The sequence below is a fragment of the Megalops cyprinoides genome, chromosome 19 (assembly GCF_013368585.1).
Source record: "Megalops cyprinoides isolate fMegCyp1 chromosome 19, fMegCyp1.pri, whole genome shotgun sequence".
Lineage (NCBI taxonomy): Eukaryota > Metazoa > Chordata > Actinopteri > Elopiformes > Megalopidae > Megalops > Megalops cyprinoides.
The window spans coordinates 20,150,714-20,174,871 of record NC_050601.1 but is presented as its reverse complement, the minus strand read 5'-3'; the positions used below and the strand labels follow the sequence as shown (position 1 = coordinate 20,174,871).

Below are 24,158 nucleotides of genomic sequence, written 5' to 3'. Positions count from 1 at the left end.
ATCAATTCTGTTAATTGTGCCCTCTAATCATTGGCTGCATTACAAATTTAACAGAAGAGGACCAGATTGAAATCGTTACCTTAGCTGACCAATTAATCAGCAGCTTGGCCCCTGGGGGCAGAGAGACAGAGGGGGGGGATGAGCACTCTCACTGTGTAGACAGATTGATCGGCGTTAGCCCTAGTGAATATTACTGTCGGTGGCCTAGGTGATGGTGTGTGAAGTCCAGTGAAACTGCAGTCCAATGCCAAAACCTCTGCAAACCTCGACCCCTTAAACCCTTTGTTTTGCTGTAGTATAACATGGACCTCCTCAGACATCATCTTTCAAAACTATGCCTGTTTTCATAAACTGCAGTCCCAGCCTCTGAAGTGAGGAGACCTGACCTTCAGTTTCTTAATTGCGGGAAACAGTGGCTACAGCATGCCTGCAATGTTATGAATAACAATTATGTATTAGCGTAGCAACAACATTATCCAGGCACTTACGTAGAACATTATCCATTTATACAGCTGAATATTTACTGAGGAAACAAGAAGTAGAAGCAGAGTGGTCACACTAGGGAATCAAACTGTCAAACCTCTGGTTATAAGTGTGGTTCCCATACTGCTGTGCTCCATTGCTACCATAAAGCAATGCATCGCATGACATTCTGTGTTCCTTTTATACAGTTCCAGAAGCCTCAGGAGCAGTACCCACCCTTCCGGTTTGGCACAGTTCCCAACGGGAGTACAGAGAGGAACATACGCAGCAACTACCCCGAGATGCACTCCCACATGGTCAAGTACAACCAGAAGGGGGTAGAGGACGCCCTCAACAGCCTCAAAACAGGGTACCTGCACCCCCCCCCCCCTCCTCCTCCCTGTATACGAACAGCTCCAGCCTATCAGCTGCAGGAATGTAGGTCATGTTATCCAATGGTTAAATCTAATCACAGCAAAGGCACAAGCAATGCATCCTCACTATCACATTGGGATCAGTTCTGCGTCTTCTCAGTATCCAGGGTTTTTTACAGTGCAGATTTGAGTTATGATTGAATAAAGAACAGAGGAATGAAGGGATAAAGAGGAACGAAAAGCAAACAAGCAAATGAATAGATTTCCTGTGGGGTTAAAGCCTGCCTGTCCTCTAATGCCTGCGTTGTGGTGGTTTTGCGGGCAGGAAGCTGGACGCGTTCATCTACGACGCGGCCGTGCTGAACTACATGGCCGGCAAGGACGAGGGCTGCAAGCTGGTGACCATTGGCAGCGGGAAGGTCTTCGCCACCACGGGTTATGGCATCGCGCTGCAGAAGGGGTCGCCGTGGAAACGGCCCATCGACCTCGCCCTCCTCCAGTTCCTCGCGGATGGTAAATCAACGTGGAGAGGATTCTGTTTATCTCACTGTTAATCAGTGAGCCGTTTAACCCCAGGGACTTGGGGCAGGGCACCATAAAACTATCAGTTCTTGTACCCCTTCTGTCAATGCTTTGTGCTTTATGATGTACACGTGCCTGGAGCCTGGGTTCTGCCTGGAGCCTGGAGCCTGGGTTCTGCTCTTTGTACCTACAGTGCTTGGAGCAAGACATGACCTTCGGCCTAAGTGATTTGTTTGAAAACCTTTACTATCTTGCAGGTCCTCCAGGACACTGTAGTTTATACATAAAAAACACATAAAAATCTAATAGTGGTTGAGCATTAAAGATGTAGTAAAATGTCATAATCATGGATGCTGTGTGGTAGAAATCCATATATCTGAGTAAAGACACCAGCCCCTGCCCGTGGTCTCCGAGTAGAAGCTGTTGAGTAGAAGGTCAGATAGGGACATAGGGAAGGATGTGTTATTGAAGATGATACAAGACGTTGATGAGAACAGCAGTTTCTATACTGAAGCATGCCCACGTGCAGAGCAGTGAAGCATTCTGGGATTTGGAGTCTCAGACCCAATCTGTGTCCCTCAGGCGACACTCAGAAGCTCCAGACAGTGTGGCTGACGGGGATCTGCCGGAACGAGAAAAAGGAGGTGATGAGCTCCAAGCTGGACATCGACAATATGGCGGGCGTCTTCTACATGCTGCTGGTGGCCATGGGCCTGAGCCTGCTGGTGTTCGCCTGGGAGCACCTGCTCTACTGGAAGCTGCGTCACTCCGTCCGCAAGTCTGAGCGGCTGGACTTCCTGCTGGCCATCAGCAGGGTAAGCAGCCTGTGTCCTGGGTACGGGGGTGGTGCAGAGGAACAGGGGGTGGGTTTTACTTCTTAATTTCTCTGGATCCGTGAGTGGCCCACAAGCACAGCCTTGAACATCTCCTCTCCTGTGTACTACCAAACCAGCAAATGGCCTTTGCCTGTTTTCCAAGATGAGTCCCAATATCGTTAAAAGTTCAAGCATCCGTTTCTATAACTTAATCAGTTAATTCTGTTTGTGTGGGAACAATTGACTGATGATATAACCTAATGCAGGCAGAAAGATCTACATGGAATTCTGGGAGAAGTGGCATTTCCCTGGGCTTTTAATCAAAGAGGTGTGAGGAATTACATCTATCATAGGGACACATATTGGGCTCCATAGACCACAGTTCATTGTCAGTCCAGACAGTCTTTACCCTCTGAACTTTCCCAGCAGGAAACATCCTGATGAGTGGACATCACAAAACAGGAACAGTGTATCTTTGCAATTGTTAACAACAGGATCAAATGCTAACACTCCAGCAGAAACGGGTTTGAAGTATGTGACACGTCTATTGTGTTTCTCCTATGCGAGGATACTAGCGTTTCTCTCCGAATCCTGAGGGCTTTCAGAATTTGCATGCCCACAGCAGAGTAAGACATAAATTACAGCGTGAGAAAATTAGGGGCAAATGTCTAATAACAACAGGGTCACTCCAACGAACTTAAACACTTGCATACACATTTAGGGGGGGAAAAAGCAATAAAGCGATCCCTTTTATGAGGGTGTAGGCAACGCTGTCATGGTTTAGATCCCCCTGAAACTGAATTCTAATGACCTCATTAACGGCGACACAGCCTTCATCTGAGAGCGCCGTTTTTGCGACGGGGAGAGAATCCTGATCGAGCACTCGCCCCAGACCCCGTCTGAGAATAAACAGGGAAACTAATATAACAAACCACACGGTCAGCTCCTTATTCCATTATTGGCTGTGACCCCTGCCGGGGAATGACAAACACGAGCAGCAAGGCAAAGGCGCGTTTTCTCGAACAGACGGTGCTCCTGAAGGAGGCCCAGACGCCTAAATCTAATTCCGCTCTGATGCCTCACTATGTAATTGTCTCAACTTTATTTGCCGGCGGACTTACTAAACATTGATTTGCTTGGTGGGTATCGAAAAGCAAGGGGAGAAGGGACTGTTTTTATCTCATGGGGGGATTAAAGTTGAAGATTCGCAATTGGGACCCCTGTGCGTCGGAGCTGAGGTGCAGGAGGTCACAGAGTAACCTTTTCTCTCCTTCTGCAGGGCATCTACAGCTGCTTCAACGGGGTGGAGGAAACGGACCGGTCAGGGAACATGCAGAACCCTGACGTCACCAGCAGCTACACCCAGGCCAACATGCTGAAGATGCTGCAGACCGCCAAGGACCTGGTGTCGTCCACCCGGGTGGAGGACTCCTTGGACCACGCCACCAGGACCATCGAGAGCTGGAGTCGCCGCGGCGACACCATCCGAGGAGGAGCCCCGGGCCGGGGCGCATCTGGCCTGGAGGTGGGCCCGGGCCGCCTGCCCTACATCTCCAGCATCACCGACAACCATGCCCCTTGCCCCCAGCGCTTGCATCACTATGGCGACGGCCACGCCCAGCCGGCGCTGGAGAAGCAGAGGGCGTTAGCCCGTCCCACGCCGCTGCGCTACACTCTGCCCACCAGGGGGAGCCACCTGTATGACCGCACACTGCCCATCTCCAGCCTCAGCAGCCCCCACATCGCCATGAGGGACCCCCCCGCGTCTGCCACAAACCCCCTTGCCGGGGGGGCTCTGTACATGGAGAACCCCCCGCGGCAGCCGGTCACCCCCTTCTCCTCCTACAGGGACATTCCGCTGTCGGACTTCTATGTGGAGCAGGAGGGCCCCACGGGGCGGAGACTGTACCCAGACGCCCCCGCCCGGAAGAAGCGGTCCCACAGCTTCATGGTGCAGGCCCCTGAGCCCCGGGGCAGGCACGACTACGACACCCCGGCCGCCTGCTTCACCGAGCTCAGAGCCAACCACCTGTTGGAGAACCACGCCCCGCCGGGCGGCGCCGTGGCCTGTGTCGGCGGCTCGTACCCCCGGGGCGGGCCCGGCTGCGGCTCCTGCGTCCGGCCCTACCCGGAACCGGAGCTGGAGGAGCTGCCGCTGCTGGGGAAGGAGAGGCTGAACCGCCGCGCCTCCTTCCTCAGGGCCACCTGGGGCAGCGACCGGATCCGCCAGCTGGATGAGAAACTGCCCGCCCCCGCCCCCGTCTCTGTTCCCACCCCCGTCCCTGTCCCCGCCCCCAGCCTCGCCCGCGCCGACCCCCCGGACCTGTTCCCCCGTGTGGTGGTGGCCAACCCCCCCGCGGCTAAACTGTACAGTGGGGCGGGGAACAGCCTCTGCTACGCCATGCCGGTGGACCACGCCTACCTGGGCGGCAGCCGCGGCCACCCGTACAGGGGGCCGAAGCTGAAGTGCTCGCAGTCGGCCCGGCTGCCCTCGTACCGCGAGGCGGTGCTGCAGAACGCCGCCGCCATGCGCCGGTCCTCCACCGTGGTGCACAGACACTTCTCCACCTACCTGAACTCATACGCCGACGTGCCCGTCTACATGGGGGGGCCCGCCCACTTCTACGAGCACTCCAAGGAGACGTGCGACCTCTTCCCCTGCGTGGGCCACTGCCCCGCGGACTCCGCTCTTGTGCCCCGGGTCGGGGGCAGGCAGCTGCTATACCAGAACAACGTGTTCGGGGGGTACGAGGGGGCGGGGCGGGCGCGGGAGGAGCCGCTGCCCGGGGGGAGGGACAGGAGGCAGGTGCTGGTGGCGCGGAGGGTCACCAGCCCCTATCTGCCCCGCCCCTGGGGGAGGATCTCCAGCCTGGAGTCAGAGGTCTAAACTTGAGACCCTCACCAGCAGCAGGAGGTCTGAGGTCTAACCCTGGACTGTCTCTCTCCCGCTGCCTGTTAAACTGGATTTAATGGGCTGATTTAAGAGAGAAATATCTGGGCCTGGCTGTTGGCCTTTGGGTCGAACGATTAAACAAAGAGCGCAAACACTTGGACTTTGGGGGAATGGGTAACTCTGTGCAATAATACATTTGGCTGCAGGGCTAGCTGGAGAGAGGACTCCCGCATAGTCACAGCTGGAGCGAGCAAACCCCCAATGAGAAGGGACAATGTCTGGCTAGTTCTTAATATCTTTGGATTGTTATTTGATTTGTAAATGCCGCGGTGCTGTTCAGCCGCTGAGACAGACTGAATTAACGGGCTCCGAGTGAGCGATTCACACAGTGCTGCTGAACACACTGCTGATTTCAGGAGGGGAAGGGGGGGGTGGGGTCACATATTCTTGGTTTTTGTTATTCTTTTTTTTTGCTGTTGTTTTTAATCATTTTAGTATTCTTCCATTTAAACAGGGCAGGAAAGCTGAAATTTTGTAATCTGTCCACGGAAAAAAAATGTCTTCCAGGTGTTTTATAAGCGCAGGGCTAGAGTTAGGCGTTAAATTGAACTCCTTGCTCCAGTGGTGGGTGGCACAGCTGGGACTGGAGATGATTCTGTCGTCTGTATTTCAGAGGTTCTTCCACTTCTTTAATAAATGAGACGGGCCTCTTCACGGTCTGTTCGGACCTCTCTCGGCTCTGTCTGCGTCTCTGTGGAGGGCAGGAAGCCGGCTCTCTTTATTCACAGACAGCAGCGGCGCGTCGCTATGGGGATGCAGGTGTCTACGGAACACAACAGGGGATGCACCGGTGAAAAGAACCGGAAAGTCACCGAAGATTGATCACAAAACACCACAAAAACACTGCAAAACAAGCCATACCTCAGGTCATCTGGACACACTTTAGTTAGAGACACTGTGGAGTGGTGGTTAGAGCCCTGCATTTTGGAACTGAGAGCTCTAATGCAGTAAGTATAGCAATAGTCTCACAGCGGTGCAGCCTAATGGTTAGAGCTCTGGTGTCACATCTTAATGGTTTGCAGAAAGTTCAGGAGGGAGGTTGGCCATTTGCCCTTGAGCGAGGTACTTTATCTCAAGTACTTCTACAAAAAATCCATCTTTATCAATGGATCACAGAAATGATAAGGTGCAGAACTGTATATGCATCACCCCGGACACCCTGGCATCTGTCAGGCAAATAAAGATTAACTTTCTAATCAGGGCTGTTGTCCCTGATAGATTAATCAGGTCGATTAATCAAGAAAGCTTTGAGCAGCAGCCATCGAAGGGGCTTTTTCTAACCTTTCAGCTCATATTAGAGTTTTGTTCATTTAAAAGTTCATATGCTCCACAAACGTTAATGAGCAAAGTTTTTCACGAGTTCTGGTGTTAGCATGGCCATTAAATCTGGCTCAAGGACAAGTCCGGCACGTCAGTAAAGCCCAGGACAACGATTTATAAAAATACCGCCGATGTAATGACAGTCCCGCCTGGCAGGACATTGTAAGATATATCAAGATATGGCGATAAGGATTTGCAGTAAGCATACAGCAGAATCATCACGTCGCGTTTGAAGCGGAGAGCCGGCTGTGGAAATCTGTTGCTGTGTTGAAATGCAAACCGGATAATGGGCCCTATCAATTACCGTAGGAGTGAAATTACTGACAGCCCCGATTAATAATATGGGGCGAATGCCGAAGGGTGAGGGCTGAATGCAGTTGCGAAAGCCGTCCTATCCGTCTTCTGCCCGGGAACCTAAACGGACGGTAACAGCGGGATGAGGTGATGAGTGCACCACAGCTGGGAGGCTCTTTGCGCACGCTGTGAGGTTAAAGTCTTTCAGTATTCACCACAGATCTGCCCTCTCCCATGGTGCTGTCATTGCACAGATCACTTTGGCCCTCGGGAGAAAAGGGGAGGGGAGGGGGTTTGAAGTGAAGTGCACGGGAAGTGAAGCGAGGCTCACAGGAAGTGCAGCAAGACACAAAGACACAAAGACACAATCGGGTGGCGCTCACAGGAAGTGAGGTGAGGCGTAAAGGAAGTCAGACATTTATGTCAGACGAGGGACACAGGAAGTTGACTGAGCCAACAGGTCCCCTCACTGTGGCTTTGAGTGTCTACGTCTGAGAGAGGTCAAGTGCACAGGTCCAGGGCACAGATCTCCACTATCTGGATGATTGTTCTAGCTCCCTCAATGAGGATAGGACACACTCTTATCTGTATCAGAATAAATTTCCTGTTGCCAAAAGCATTACTGCTGGCCCCCAACGTGCACCTCAAAGCCCTGGTAAACTGTCTAAAACCCCTCAGGTCCAGCTCTCCAGCATGCACCAGATATAACTCACTGCAGCTTCACATTCAAATCCACCTCTGTTGGCTGTTCAGTTTTTTTCATAATGCTGGCCTCACAAAGAAAGCCTTCTGTTGGCATGCTGTGTTTATCAGAGCAGGCGCAAGCCGAATCTGAAATTCCAAACACGACAACTTCTGATTTGTTTCCATTACCAGCCATCCATTGTCACTGCAATGTTACCAGGGAGACTAATAAACCAACAGCAATTTCATCTCCTCGCCATCCCACCCAGAGATTTACACAGCGTTGCTCCTTTTCTCAAAGGTTCTGCTTGAGCTTCAAAGCAAGCATCTGTCACACACTGAATTTTCTTAAAGACAAAAGTCATTTTTGTCCCAGGTCTCACTGGCACCTGTGTAATGCCAGTTTCAGCCCAGCCACACCTGCTACTCTGTTTGGAGAGACAGACATGGACGGGTTGAGATGAAAAGTTGGAGTTTTTTTCCTCCCCCAGAAGAAAGCAGGATTGATGGGACAGCAGAACAGATTTGGTAGTTGATAAATGATCCAATACATGCAGATAAATTATCACAGGGAGAGAGCAATTGGCTCAGACTAAATCCGGCAGCAATACACAGCACGTCACACATATCCTGCTATAGAAATGATAAACATTTAACAGTCAAGAGGGTGCTTGTGCTGTCTAAATACCGAATATACAGCTCGGAGATGAAAACTATAAAATGTAACTGCTAGTATTTCAGAATAAATTGTCGATGTTGCTGTCGCCCCATCTGTGCGTGTATATGCCTGTAGTTTAGCAATACAAATTAATCAGGGTGTACTGAGAAACACATTGCACCAAAATGTACCATGGTAAAGAATGTAAAGAAGTGTCTGGCTTGCGCTTACACTTGCGATCTGATTTAATTCACACCTTGCATAGACTAAAATGACAAGAAGGGAAATTTCAAATATAGCAGTGCTGCTTTCATTATGAAAATACACACGTGAACAAAGAGCATTGCCTCTATGCTGACACCACACATTTATGCTACTTGGCCTGTGGTTTATATAATGTAATATAATATATATGTATGTACATATATATATGTATGTATGTATATATAGCATTACACATACGTGTGTGTGTGTGTGTGTGTATAATACTCCAGCTGTGATTTTAACAATGTTTAATGTCACTGAAATGTAAGTGAAATGAAATTAAGTTAGAAAAGAATGCTCTCAATGTTTAATAAGAGAGTGGAATGCACTGCTACTGATACAGCCCTTTTCTAAGCAAAAAAATAGCCTTTTCTGAAAAGACTTTATTCCCTGCGTTTGCCTTTTCAAACGAATAATCCTATTCATTTCACACAGTAATTAACAACTAATTTCACAATCAGTGTGCTTTGTAACGTGACAAATTTGCTCTCTCTCAGTATTTTAAATGCTCCATGGCTCGGCTTTTATGTTTCAATCCACTGAAGATTGATAACGCAAAACTGCCCGGAACCAGCCAATTCATTCCGGAATATTACTACAGAAATTCGGGGGAAGATTCTATCTAACCGCAGGGAATCTGTCATGAATACAATTTCGCTCTCCCCTTTCTCCTGTGATAGACACTCCCATTCTGCAAGGCCTAGTTGGAGGACTGTTCAATATGATTCCGCAGACAGATCACAACTTCCCCATTATAGCAGTGGATTATATCAATGTCTCTGCTTATGTCTGTGTCTAATTTGAGAAAAGACACACCTGCTTTACTTGCCTTCTGCTTTCTCTTAGCGCACCTCAGATTTGCCGATGTACAGTGGGATAGATATTAAGAGACACAAATTACACACAGGCAACAATAAAACAGCTCCCATATTCATATATGATACAACTTGTATGGTTTATCATATCTGCACTCATAATGAGAAACAGACGCTCTATGGAATGTTTTAATGAAGTTTGTATTACTTCATGAAACAATGGCAGAAGGGTATGTAAGGAAGGTCTGTGATTGGATGGGCTGCTACATTGCTCTGTGTGCAGGATGGAAAGGACTAGGTGCTGCAGTTCCATGGTGTGTATTGTCACGTGTGCAGCATGTATCACAAGGATTTCAGCTCCTCTACTCTAACCCTGACATGTCCTCTTCTTCCTCTCCACTCCTCTTTCTCCCCTTGTTCCTCTCTCTCCCTTCCTCCTTCACTCTCTCCCCTGAAACACATCACTGCGTGGGAGGGCGAGTATCGACCGTTTTGTGGTTACCTGACAGAGTAGCGCGTTGGAGGGGTGCCCGACTCGTGCCTGGAGGACGCTGGGAAGGTTTCCAGCTCTGATCCTGACCGGGATAAGAGTCTTTGACATCACCGCCACGTAGCGGGATGAATGAGTTGATTAACCCCCGAACGCCGTTGCGATGGGTTTGCTTAATGAGACAGCTCGGGTAATCGGCATCGGGCAGAGTGCCACTCCGTGATGCCCGACCCTGCGGGCGTGCGCTCATTAGCTCCTAAATGGATCGGAAAGCCAAACGCGCTAATGGGGTCACGGCTGAGGCCGGGCTTGTCAAGGTGGGCCCGGCCACGTTCGGAGGCGCCGTGTCCCCAAAACCGCTCCTCCTTCGGCCGCGTCACTGCGGCAGTCAACACCAGGTTAACCCTGCGTGCCACCCTGCAAACGATCACTACCCCCACTGATTCATCCTTTAACATCCTCTTACTTCATATTTACAAGACAAAACATTTCATGTGCGACTTCCCTTTTTATGGAGCGTAAGTTTAATTTTCATACCTTTACAAGCAAAGAAAAAGGAGGGGGGGGGAAATGGTCTTTCCCCCCCCTGTGCTGTGCCCTCTTCTCTATGAGCCATCCCATTTATTATATACATAATTTCATAATGACGGAGCTCTCTGCTGAGCGGTAAAGCCTTAAACGACACTGCCGAGCGACGGAGGGGGGTGAAGATTCGGCCACGATTGATGGGTCCTTTTCGCGAGGCTTTATGTTCCCTCCACCAGCCCGGGGGCCATCAATTTCACCTTAATGATCACACCCTAACGATGTCACCAGCAGCGAGATGGAGCTCACCCCTACAGAGCAGCAGAGAGGGGGACCATGGGAATAAATACTATAGACTGTACACGTACTGTGACTGTAGAGGAACCCTAAAATGAATGCGCAGTCCGGGGAAGGGGAGTAATGTTCGAAACTGTGGTTCTGAGAGGCATGGGAGTGAGCCCTCAGAACAGACCAGAGAAAAAATTAACCGGAGAGTGAATGAAACCAGCATGACAATGCAGCCACGTGACACAAACTCAGTCTGTGACAGCGTCCAAAACACAGGCAATACTGCAGTCTGCACACTGTCATGGGCAGCTTATATTTACTCACACAGTACATGTGAGGGCAAACACATTCAACACGCGGGATAGAGGAGGGTCCCTGAAAAGACAAGGAGCACTGTGCTTTCATTCAAAGGAAAGAATGTTAATTTAGAGCAGAGGCTCAAACCTGTGCAGCACAGGTAAGCACAGCACTCAGCGCTGGCCTGGGCTCTCTCCTCTGGACTTGGTAGTATTGAGAGCATAGGGTCCCGCATGCTGCTGAGGGCTGGCAGGTGCCGACGGCCACGTGCCCAAAAAGCTCCGCGCCTTGAGGTTCTTTTATTTTCCCTTGGCATCCTTATTGACAGGTCAGATGATTGCCTGCGCATAAGAGATGGAGCTGGAAAACATGACAAACCCAGACTCTTTGCGACTAAATTAAATCCCTCACAAACAAAGCCATTTTTCACAGCTCCATTCCCTGTCCACTCTCGGGTTATTTTAGGCCGCCGTGCTCATCCCCCCAGGCGCCGGAATGACCCAGAGTGACCCGGGACGGGTCCCAGGATGACCGCATACGGAGCCCATCACAGAGACCCAACCAGTCTCTCCGAGAGCCTGAACTCTAGGCCCTCCCTCTGTGGGCTTCGACCCCCCCAGGGCCTGGATACCTCAGCATTACTCCCGACTGGGGGCAGATGTCCAGAGATCGGGGCGTGAGGGGCAGCGGAGCCCCCCAGTGCGTGGCAATGCTGAGCATTAGGCTGGCGATGGGTGCAGATGCCACCGGGGCAGATTGCGGGGCCTGATGGAATTGAATTTACATCATCCACCATAATCCCCCCTCCCTACAGATGGCACTGTGTCCCACGAGGGTTAACTTGTGAGCCTCTGATTCTGAGAGGCGGCCAACAACGTGCGGGCAGAAGAGGGTGACCAAGGATGAGGAATATGATGAAGGTCATGTAATGGCCATATAATGAAGGTCATATAGTGGTCACATAAAGGTCATGAAGAAGAGGAATAAGAAAGGGAAGAAGAAGAAAAAGAAAAGGGAAGAGAGCAACGACCAAAGAGAGGTTCCTGTTTTCCACCTGAACTCACCTCAGCACTTCTAATATGTTCTCAGTCCACCTCCACCTCCTCCTCCTCCTCCTCCTCCTCAATACAGTGAAGGTGCTATAGACCCCCTGGCACCTCTATAGGATCGCTGACCACGTCCCTGGTAATCACTGTTGGAATAACCTTTCCTGAGGTGAGCCAGGTTTAATTTTCAATGCAATTAATCAGCGGTTTACTCTCCCTGTAAATATGATGGCTCAGTCCACTAACCTGCCCCACGAGTCCACAGCGATCCCTGGAGCTGTGACCTTTACCCGCCCTCTACCTCCTCCTCCCCCCGGTCCTGTACATGATCGTATGCTTCCAATGTGGGGGGCGACTGTGTCAAACACAATACAGGTGTGCGCACTCACGTACACACACACACACACACACACACACACACACACGCACGCACACACACACACACACACAGGCACATACACACATACACTCACACACACACACACACACACACACACACACACACACACACACAAACATACACACACACACACACAGGCACATACACACACACAGGCACATACACACACACACACACACACAGGCACATACACACATACACACACACAGGCACATACACACATACACTCACACACACACACACACACACACACACGCACACACACACGCACACACACACACACAGGCACATACACACATACACTCACACACACACACACACACACACACACATGCACACACACACACACAAACATACACACACACACACACAGGCACATACACACACACAGGCACATACACACACACACACACACACACAGGCACATACACACATACACACACACAGGCACATACACACACACACACACAGGCACACACACACACACACACACACACACACACACGCACGCACACACACACACACACAGGCACATACACACATACACACACACACACAGGCACACACACACGGACACGTGCAGGCTGCAGGACCCTCTCCTGCGTCGTCTCCAGCAGAGGAATGATGGTATTCTCTGCACATCCTCGCTCAGAATAAATTATCCCACACTTCATAAATTCTCCCAGATGCTCAGGGTCACCTTGAGAATGGAGGACCAGGGATGCAGTCAGGTGAAGAGGGGGTGAAGCACAGAGAGAGTCCAGACAATGCCAGGGGTGGAATTAGGAAAAAAAACACAATGCACTTTGATTTTAAAGCATAGAGAGCATCTCTACAGCTTTTAGTATCCCCTTGTTAACTCACTTCTTTGTACATTTTTTCACCCAACTTTTGTGGGGTCGCCAATTGTACACATTAGGTATGGGAGTGCAGGGCAAGATGAATGAAATCCTTTAATACACAAACATACACTGATACAATCGTTTCACTCACTACAAGTCCCACAGTGCACTACGGTGAAGTGGGCATCAATTGGAGGACTGGCACTCCTCCACTGTCGTCATATGGTTGACTCGTGAGACCCCAACTAGTCACAGGGTGCTGTGAGCAGTGTGATCAGGGTACTCTGGCTGACTATCCCACCCCTGTCCCCAGCAGAATGAAGCCAGCTTCATGACTGAAAATGACAAGGCCGTGTTCAATACTAGGCTGTACAGCTTAGCCTGTGTTTGTAACAAGTTCTTTCTAATTGTGAAAGTCACAGGGAGCACCCTGTTAATTCACACTGGAGAGTAAATGATTTCTGAATTCACACTATCTGGCAAATGTGAAGCCAATTCCAGCAGAACAGTGAATCTTAAAGTACTTGGCACAAGTGGCTGACGTGGCTACTTTTCTTGTGTACCAAGTATTTTATTATTTTTTACCTACCAATTTCATAACAGCTAAGAAGCGCAAACACAGCCTGGGCTGTGCATGAAAATGATTGTCACTGTTCATAATGAATGATAGATCTGTATGTCTGGCTACAGGAGGAAGAGCTGCTCCCATATGAAAGAATGGAGACTGGTGTGAAGTGAATTGGTAGGGCTTGTATAGCGTTATGCTCGCACTCATTGGTCTGGCAGTGTTGTTGCGTCGATCTGTCGGCTCTGAAATTGATCTGGGGTGTCGTCCCGGGAAACGCACCGCAAGCGCCCATAGTCTCTCCTAACTAATCCCGCTTGGCATGCAGGTGGCTTAAGGTGCCACGCCCACACTTTGGGCCGATCGTTAGAGAAGCTCCCGTCCAGTTGACGGCCGAATCCCCAGCGATTTCCCTCGAGTCATTAATAAAGGGCCTGGAAACGATTACCTATTGAATTATTATCATTGATTCGCTTAGCGGACGCCCCAATCGAGAGCAGCTCAGCGCGCAGTGAACTCGTACATGAAGACAGAGCGGGCATCAATATGAAGAGCGGCTGTAAAACAGTCACAAAGCGAAACAGATCTTACGCAGCCCGTAATGCGATCAGAAAGTAAATCACGGCAGGATCGATAAGCTTTAGAGCTCCCGCGCCATTCGTGATAGACTCAGGCGAATGCAGTCCCAGGGGCTTCAGGTGCACAATGTATAGCACGTCATTCATCACCTTTTAATTACGCTGATTAATTACCCTGAAGAGACTGAGAAGGAATCTACAGTACAGTACATGCTACCCTGCACAGTCTGCTTTGAATTAGGGAATATTGCAAGAAAAAAATTGTAAAATCCAAAAAAATGAATTAAAAAGCCAACATCAGAGGCTTTATTTACAGGAATGTGATTAAGCTTTGTGGTACTTTCCGTGACATGATGTGTGTAGTTATTCGTGTTAAAATGGTTTCGGAGAAAAAAAAAGAAATCTGTCATGTCTTAATTTAATTTCAGCATGATGTCCTTTAGGCTTGTGAAATCTGGTGTGACGGTGTTAAATCTGACCTCCAGCGGACTCCTGACGCCGCGGTTTGAGGTGATAATGTGCTTACGAGGGCCCGGCGTCTGTGCACACCAACTGCTCTCTCGCCGGCCCCACGCCATGTTTCCGGACGGGGATGGAGGCAGGGAACTCTGCGGTGTGACCTCGGGGAACAGCCTCATCGTGACCTGAACATGACCGTGGAATCCACGTATCTGCTGCCTCTGCAGGGCAGTGGGGCATTAGCCTTAGTGTTAGCATTAGCGCTGACTATCTCACGTGCTGATGGGCATGTTGCAAAGAGTCGAGAGATAGCATCGGCTCTTCTCTGGGCGAACTCACGCTTACAGTCTGGCGCTGCGTCCGACCCCAGTGCCAACGTTTTTCGTTTTTTTTTTAAACCTTGAATGATTGCTGCCCACAAAACACAGTTGATGGCTTCGGTGAAGCCTGCCCAGAATCCACAGGGTAAATAGGAAATGAGTGGGACAAATTCAATCAATGCACTGAGCGACCATCTATTTATCATTTATTTAATGCTTGTGGTCAAGATGATGCATTGCTGGCTGAATTAGGCTTTTTTTGATAGGTTATTGCTCACAACAGTGGAAAGAAAGTGCAAACATCACCACTTTCTTTCTTTTCTTTCCATTTCCTTTCATCTCCTTCCATTTCTCATACAACACAAATGTTTAGACCTCAGTATGCTTTGACTTGGAGACCAGGAGCACATGAGCCAGTGAAGTGGTAGGGGTGATAGAAGTGTGGGGTGTGAGGGGAGGGTTAGGCTGGTTATTAGAGAATTGAGAATCGAGATTTGCATTGATGAAAAATTCCCCACTTCCTCTTCGAAGTAAAAGACAGCTGTTCATGTATGCCACTGGGCTTGAGGACAGGAGACTAACTGAAGTTCCCTTTGCAGCAAACATGACCTCTGCTTCTCTCTATCTGACCAGAAAGAAATACCTCACCTCACACATACACACAAACACACACACACACACACACTAAAGCCACACCATTTATCAACATTACTCCCTGCACATACTTTTCTCCTTTCCAATTGTACACTGACTGCACAGCATGAGCTCAAGCATGTACAGTGGACATCACAGGCGGCTCTCTCCTGATCATTTCTCTATCGATTTTTTTTTTACAAGGCCGAAAGCAGTCCCTGACAGCGCCGGAGAAATGAACGCACCTCCTCCTCTGGAGTTTACAGCCCACAGTAATGACCGCTCACCTTCACACTTGACACACATAGCAATTCATTTTTCCCACAATTGTCAGGAGTGTGCCGTGGAGCACCTCGAACCCGCGGTGACTCGCATTGATCTTTAATGATGGTCCACTCCAAAGGCTTTTATCAGAGCAATTAAACAGCGTGATGAAGAATTTAGCTTCTTTGTCTCCACTAGCATAATATTCCAGTCAGTCGAACTGAGGAGTCATTTTGCACAAGTCCCAACTAAAGGCCACTCTGTCCTAAATTCATTATTGATCTTTGTGTGTGTGTGTGTGTCTGTGTGTATGTGTGTGTGTTTTTACTGTAGCTGGATGCTTGGCAGTTGATTGAATCAGCCCTCAAGACAAATATTTGATTGGATTCCATTAGGCCATGACATAGCTTGCTGCAGAAACAGAGGACATGCTCTCTTGATAAGCCCAGAGAAGCACAGAGGCACACACTGCAGCGTCACGTCTCTGCCGCTGAGCACAGCGAACTACGCGGAGATTCAGGAAGCATACGGTCTGAGCTGACCCGTACCGTGTTGAATTTTCCAGGTGAACCGGTTTGAATCTTCTTGTCTCTGCGTCCTTTCTGAGGGGAGGGTCTCATTATGAGGCCCCCTCTCATTAAAAGAGTATAAATTAACCAACCACAGGGTTCCACTCCAAGTCCCTGTAAAGACTTGGCTTCTCCAGGCCGCCATTAGAGTGCTTGGAAACAAAAGCCCTTCTAATAAAGAGGTGCTCAAAATTCCACTCTGAATGTGGCACTCCGGCTTCGTTGTCCTGCTGTGACCCGCCGTAATAAGAGTTATACCTGCCGAATTCCCCTGACTCCTCCAGGGGACACGAAACGATCTCTCCCAACACCCACCCCCCCCAAAATCTTATTATCAGCACTGCAGAGTCAAAATGCTTTTACTCCTGCTTGTAAAAAAAAAAAAAAAGGGACAAAAAAAACCAGTCGATTCAGTCTGAGCAGGACAATAAAAGTGCTAGAACAGATAGAAAAGAGAGAGAGATTGGGTGGGAGGGTGGGGAGGGGGGTGGTAAGTGGAGCGGGAAAAGTGATGGAGAACACACAAACTGTTTATGGAGCCGCGAACACTCCTCTTGGGACCCACAGCACCAGTTCCCCCAAAGGAAATCAGTTTGGAGACAAGACCCATTAGAGCAGCCAGCCCTTCTTATCGGAGAAAATATCCAGCATCTCGCACATGGGCGGGGGGGGGGGAGGTGTGGTGGGGAGGGCGTCATGCCCTTGACTGGAAGCGGAACGAGCCAATGTAAACTCCCCCCCCCCCCCCCCCGATTCTCATCTGCAGTCGGGAGGGACGCGGGGACCCTCCTCGCACCCACACTCGCTGAGGGGGACAGGACTCACATAGTGCTGTATCACGGAGAACGCCGGCGGTAAACGGACGGTGTGCAGCGCGGCAGGTGGGTTCTGTGTTCCAAAGCCAGCCGCAATCTGCCGTTTCATAGGGTGTAAAACCTTTATGGGCCACGCAAATCCATCCAGTCCCCCATCTCACCCCCCGTCTGCACATTTCCACTCAAACCCCCGGCCCAGAGTTCGGCCTCAATAACAGCATTTAGCAACAGCAGCAATGTTTGACTGCATCTGACTGAGATAAACAGGGACACAGTGGCTGAGCTGTTTGGAAAATAGTGTCAAAAATTAGAAATAAAAATGTGGATGTAAAGGTAGAGAGAGGGAAGGTTACAGTGAGAGGCAGGAAGAAGTAGAGAGAAACAGGGTGGGGGGAGAGAGACACAGAGAGAAGGAAGGAAGAAGAGGGAGCGAGAGAGACAGAGAAAGACAGAGAGAGAGCTCCTTGATATTCATATGGCAACAGCTGTTGTGGCGCACCAAGTTTTTACCCCTGTGAGCGCCTGCCAGTGTAAATAGATTACCCAGGGGTAAGCCAGTCTGTGCCATACTGCAGCGGGCTAATTGCATCTGTTGCTTTGATTAAGAGGCAAACGAGTCCCACAGTTTGGGTCCAGAGGAGCAGCTGGGATTTTGGGAGTTGGGGGTGGGGGTGGGGTGGGGGGCTCTCTGCGAAGACTCAGCAGGAGGGGTGAAGGGTTCAGAGGAATGCCGACCAGGATGAGCAAAGACCCCCATTCTCACAGCATCCTCTTCCGCAAGTTGTAGTTCAGTGATAACCAAGTCTTGACAACAGATTTATTTTGGTCTGAAAAAAAGTGTTTTTTTTTTTAATTGGAGGAGCAAGCAAGAAATATTTGGGCATCTTGTCTATTTAAGTGCTCATTTATGTTTGTTTCATTATGAAATAAAATTAATTTCTTAATTAGCACTCTCAGTAGAATAATCCATCACAAATTTATTGCTTAGGGATGGTTTCTCACAGAATTAAATGTGACATTAAATGTGACACATAATGTAATCGTTTCTTATGAGGAATAAACACTCACAAATAAAACATTTTCAAAGCATGTTGAAGTGGATTATTATGGAGTGTGCCTAGGTGCTGTTGTGATGTGTCTGCTGTCAGACATGAATTATGTTAAAATGTGTGCTGACTGATACGGGGTTAACGTGTCCTGATTGGTGGGTTATGGGTGTTTGCCTGTGTGGCTACGCATGGGAGTACGTGAAAGAGAAGGGGAGAGAGGGAGACGAATGCAGGAAGGTGGGGAAATGACATGTCAAGAGCTGAATTATGCGACAGCCAGTCAAAGTGTGAATTTCTCTCTGATTTCTGAGAGACCCCCAACCCCCAACCCCCCCCCCATTTTATATTATGGTAATAAAAACGGGACAGCCGAACAGGAAGAAACAACAGGATGTTTTATGAGGTGTAAAAGGGACCGCCTCAGCCTGCCGGCCATTCCTGTCCACAGACACACTCGCGCACCTAGAATCTTGGCCAGGTGCTCATCTCCATCCAACCAGCCAATCAGGATTGATTTCCTGCCTTCACCCGCTGTCCTAATAAGACAGGACGGTCTGCGCACTGTGAGAGTGGAGGCCAGGCTGCTGCTTTGGGCAACCGTGTTTACAGACGGAGTCAGCGGGATGCGTCACACCATGGCAACCGGCTGTAGAAAGTTCAACCCAAAACAGCAACAAAGAGGACATGGGGCAGAGCTTACTCAAATCACCCAAATCACACATTAAGTGCTGGACTTTACAGTGGACCTACCCATTGACATCATCTATTTGCTAGGCAGAGATCATCTTAACTACCATCATATAATTAATAGCTTAAAATCATCAGTTTATACATATTTGCTACTGTTAGGCTCAAGCATGCAACTTAGCACCCCATCTAGGATTCAAACTTACAACCAGCTGGTTACCAGCACAGTTCCCTAACTACTGCTCCTTACTGCCATTCATAGGTTGGACACCTTTCAATGCGGGAAGGTATATTGCTCTGACACAGTTCCGCTTTTCATTTTGATAAACAGTCATAAGCGAGTTGCCTTTTCCTGTCCTCTAAAGCATTCCACCCCCACCTCCATTTCTCTCCCGGACTCTCACTGCGCAATTTTACACCCGATAAAGTCCCAAAGTGCTCTACCAAGCTTGTACTCCAGGCACAACGCCACACCGGGCTTTTAAAAACCCTCTTGTCTCCTTAACTTTCCAGTAAAGCCCTTTGCTGCCGCCCCCTCTTGCTCGCTCTGCCCTCTGAAAACAATCAAGGTCACAGCTGCTCTGATTCATCTGGATTGCAGGGGAGGCCCGGGCAGCTGTCTCCTGCCAGAGCAGAGAGAGGGCGAACTTCACTAGGGCGCAACAGCAGCCCTCACCAGTGAAGAACGGGGGGGGGGTGCTATGCAGGAAGAGGAGGACACGGGCTGTCATTCATGGCTTGGTTTTTGTGAGTTGAGTGATTGCGTTTCTTTCCTTACTCTTCAGGGCGACAGCTAAACTAGAGAACAGTGTCAATGGTATTGGAGTCTGGTGCCTCCCTCTTCCAGAATCCTCCCTCCACAGACACCCTCTGTAGTCCTCCAGAATCTTTCTTCAACCTTTTTCCACTATCCCTCATGTCTTCCTCCTGAATCAACCAGTCTGGAAAAATATCACAGCAGGGTGGGTCATTAATAGAGTTATTAGTGACCACAGATAATGCTGCAGTACCAAACTAGGCCTCTAAGCACCCAGATTCAAAATCCATTTTATTGACTGTGAAATGATGCAAAGATGATAAGATTGAAGCGAGAGCCGATCTAAGCAGATCTGAGCCTCACCAACACATCCCGGAAGGAACCCTTTTCATGTGGGATGAGATCTAGCCACTCCTGCCTCCAGGAGATGCCAGGTGCCTCCAGGTGCCACCGTACCCTGGAAATGATTTAGCAGCCCGTTCCCAGTGTCCCTGAGGTCTGAAACATTGGGCCGGTTCCACCGGAGTGGGGGCGGCACCGGGGTGCGGGGCGGGTGAGCGTAAATCAGAGGGGCGCTTCTGTGGCAGAGGAAAGCGTGAGGGACAAACATCACGGATCGGCGCCGTAAATAGTGACCATAAAACCAAGCCTTACTGCAATACCTAACAGCTCTCAGCACATCAAATCGCCTCACTCAGCAAATCACCTAAAGCTGCAAGGGCACTGTTTGTGTATATATTAATTTACCCCTCACGCATAGGTTTGGGCCTGAGGAGAGGAGCTGAGAGATGACCGTGGTGTAAGATCTGGACTCTGGCTGTCACTCTGAGGGACTGAACGGGGAGCTCCGGGTTTGAGACCGCAGTAATCCTGCTGTGCCTCAACTGTGCAATTAGCTGTTGATAGTACGTTAGCCTCCCAGATGAAACTGTGCAGAGATTTCACGACAAATTGTGTGGACATGACGTCACAGCAATATAGCGGATAGTGATGATGGATATCCCGTTTCACTTCTTGGGCGAAGAGCGAAGGACAAGGCCTGGTCACACAGGGACACAGCTGACTGGCTGGTGTCCGGCGTGTCAGTCAAGTAGCTGCAAAAGTGCATTCTGGGAGGAAACTTGAACGTACTGAACACACAAATGTTGCGGGAAAGGGTGGGGAGAGGAAGGGTGTGGAGGAAAAGCAGCGGGGTGAGAGCAGCAGTGCTATAGAAAGATAAGGAGCAGGGCTCATAACCCAAAGGTTGCCAGTTCAATTGCCCAGCAGGGCATAACTGCTTCAACCTTCAACTAATACCGCACTGTATAAATTTATAAAGTGTAACAATTGTAAGCTATGTAAGTTGCTCTGGATAAGAGCATCCACTAACCGAATGGAATGTAATGGAATATTGCCTGGACACCAAACTGTAGGGCCAGTAACTAACACAAATGGCCATTGGAGCCATGAATTCTGCTGGTGCAAATAATGACGGCTATTGATTGAATATTGAAAGCGTTTAAACCCTGAAGTTCTTTTCTCTACAATATCCTTGTGCAAACAACTTTCTAGAGGCCGAGAGACATTGAAGGAAGATGCCCAGGGGACAGTTAAATTAGAGTGCTGTCTGCAATAGGTCACAGGCCTATCAATGCAAGATATCAATTTCCTTTCAGCTGACGCATAAATTCACGCTCTCCTCCATTACCTCCTGCCATAATATACTCACATTATATAGTATAAGGGCAATTTCCACATGAAAGGCAATTAAGCCCTTCTCCCCATATTACTCCCTCCCCCACAAACACACGTGCACACACACACACACACACACACGTGCGTACATGCACATGAACACACACTCACATGCACAGGTACACACTTCCCCCTATGCTTAATGTAGGAATGCAAAGGTAGATCTCCCACAGGCTGACAGAGAGATGGTCACTTCTAGCCTCCAATATCCACCACTGTGAAACATACTAAAGTCCTCTCCCTTTAAACAATCTCTGCAGAATAACACACGTTCAGTCTAAAAGTGATCTTTTTCCCCAGCTTATAGGTTAAATGGAAGCTGAACTGAATCCCAGATTCCCACTCCTATTGGAAGGGCAGAGAGGAGGGGTGACCTTGCTCCGCTCTCTTTCTCTCTCGCTCTCTCTCTCTTTCTCTCAGGCAAATTGACAGAGTGATGAAGTGACGGCGCAGGAACCTGTCACATGCACTCTCACGACTCTGCACGGGACTTCGTTTTCTGAAGGGCTGCGCAGCTGACTTGCACATAGTCCTCAAGCAGACGTCACATGTTTCCGAGTCACACTTTTATCATCATGCTCAGGATTCATCATCCTGAAATAAGAACGAGTGTGTTCGGTTTTCTCAAAAGAGTTTTGTCGCCATGAGAAAACTCCTTATAAGGATCCTATTTTTCTCTGCTGCAGGACTTTTATCTTCGGTTAAACACTCTGAATTACATACTCCTATGAAGCCAATTCTTACTGACATAAAATTGTGTCGGGGCACGACGAAATTTCATTTTCTGAAGTAAAAAAAAAGGTTGAGAATAATTAACATTACACTCTCTTATCTTCAAGACAAACACTCTCAGTATGACAGGCTACAGAAGGGCTTTAAAAGATGAGTGCTCTTTCGGTGGGAAAATGTTATTCTTGTTTGCTTTGCCGTTCTGCACGTGGCAGTCAGTGTGTCCTTATTACCCCGTTGGGGGGTGAACAGGAGGAAGAGGAGGGCAGTGCAGGAGAAGTGCAGATGGCTTCAGAGAGAGGAGAAATTCGAGCTCATCATTTGCAGGGGGGAACCTGAATTCTAAATGATGAATTTCACTAGAAAGACGTTCAAAAGAACCGGCGAACAGATTGAGCGGGAAGAAAAAAAAAACATCTCTCTGAAATCCAAAACACAAATCATGCATTTCAAAGTGAAGGAGCTCTCGGTTTCCCCAGAGTTGCACCTAAGGCTTTGAGGATGTGAGGAGAGAATCGTGTACTCGTTCTCCAGAGAGAGAGTGAATGCATGTAGGAACATTGAGCTCAGACATGAAGGCGCGACATACTAGGTTGATGAAAAATATATGCAACCAACCACAAAATACTTCTTTATTTTTCTCAGAAATCATAAAATAAATTCATCCAAAATAAAGTGCGGTTCGTGAGATTCCTTTCCCGTGTGCAGAGCCAAAAACATTTTGTACGAGCCCAGCTGAAACGTCACTTGCATCCCTCACTGTACCGTGTTTAAGCCTGAGGTGGCCTTTTAAAACAGATGGGTTTAAAGGAGAGTACTTCTAGGAATTCAGTGAGCATCTGACCATACCTCTGACAAGTCCTCTGCAAAGGGGAAATAAGTTTGACTATGTTTTCTCCCTCACTGTATCTCAGTCCCTAAGATTCACCATTCAGAGTGAGAAAATAGGAAAAACAAAATATACTGGCCTGTGTGCATTGCAAACATTTTCTTAATGTTTTCTAATCAGTGATACACCAGCTTGGGGCCAGGGGGGTCAATTCCTGTAGAGTGAAAAAACAAATGAAAATGTGTTTCTCAAAAAACAGGTCCCTCCCCACATGTACAAAAGCCCTACCTCAGGGAATCTAACTATCCCTGTTCAGGTCTGTTAAAGCAGCATCAAAGAGCAGTTCTGCAGAACTGAGACATGCTACTTTCCACCTGGGGACTGCTTGTCCGACCCCCTCTCTGTCACCCAGAATCGATCCCGACGCTCTCCCTCTCCTTGTCCCGTCGTGCCTGGCCCTGGGCCGGCGCCCGGCCAGATGGGGGCCACGGGGGAGCTGTTGGCATCGTTAGAGAAGTCAACATTTCACAAACATTTCATTACTGCAGATGAGTCAGGCGATGATGGCCTAACAGCTTACACGCCACAGAGATGCATTTCATAGTGCTGGTGGGAATCAGACACAGGCATTACTGCGTACTGTATGCACACACACACAAACACTAATGCACACACACAGACACACACAAAGCAGTACACCTCATAGTACTGGTAACCAACAGGGACGCGCAGCACAAATGAGACCGATACAGGTTGATTAAATGTTATTGTGATTGAGCTGATCTGGGAACAGTCTGGTTCCCACTTCTGGGCTTCTCCTGCGTGCGGCTTTTAACTTCACGCTGCGTGAAAACCAACTTGCTCACGTACAGTAGCAGACTGTTTTAAATCAAGCTGGCACACAAGCTGAGAAGAGAGCTCCGCGTGGAATATTCAGCGTCGGCAGCGTTTATTCACCCACAGATGAAAACGAGACCTTGCTTTAGATGCAGGGTCTCCGCGCTGCCCCGTCGGCAACATTCCCAGTTAACTGTGCGAGCGGGCGAACGAGCTGCAGGGCACTGCGGAGCTTTTCGGTGCAGCGCGGTTTTTTCAACGGATAATGGCTCGCACAAAAC

General features: G+C 49.0%; 1 protein-coding gene across 1 annotated transcript in view; it reads left to right on the top strand.

The window, feature by feature from the left end:
* LOC118794116 (glutamate receptor ionotropic, NMDA 2C-like) overlaps positions 1-5,785 on the top strand; it is a 51,530-nt gene extending 45,745 nt beyond the window's left edge. The window contains exons 10-13 of the mRNA XM_036552278.1: positions 672-832; positions 1,162-1,349; positions 1,941-2,173; positions 3,453-5,785. Of these exons, the coding sequence (XP_036408171.1) occupies positions 672-832; positions 1,162-1,349; positions 1,941-2,173; positions 3,453-5,060 (2,190 nt within the window). The 3' untranslated portion in view covers positions 5,061-5,785. The remainder of the gene's footprint in view (positions 1-671; positions 833-1,161; positions 1,350-1,940; positions 2,174-3,452) is intronic.
* The last annotated feature ends 18,373 nt before the right edge of the window (positions 5,786-24,158 follow it).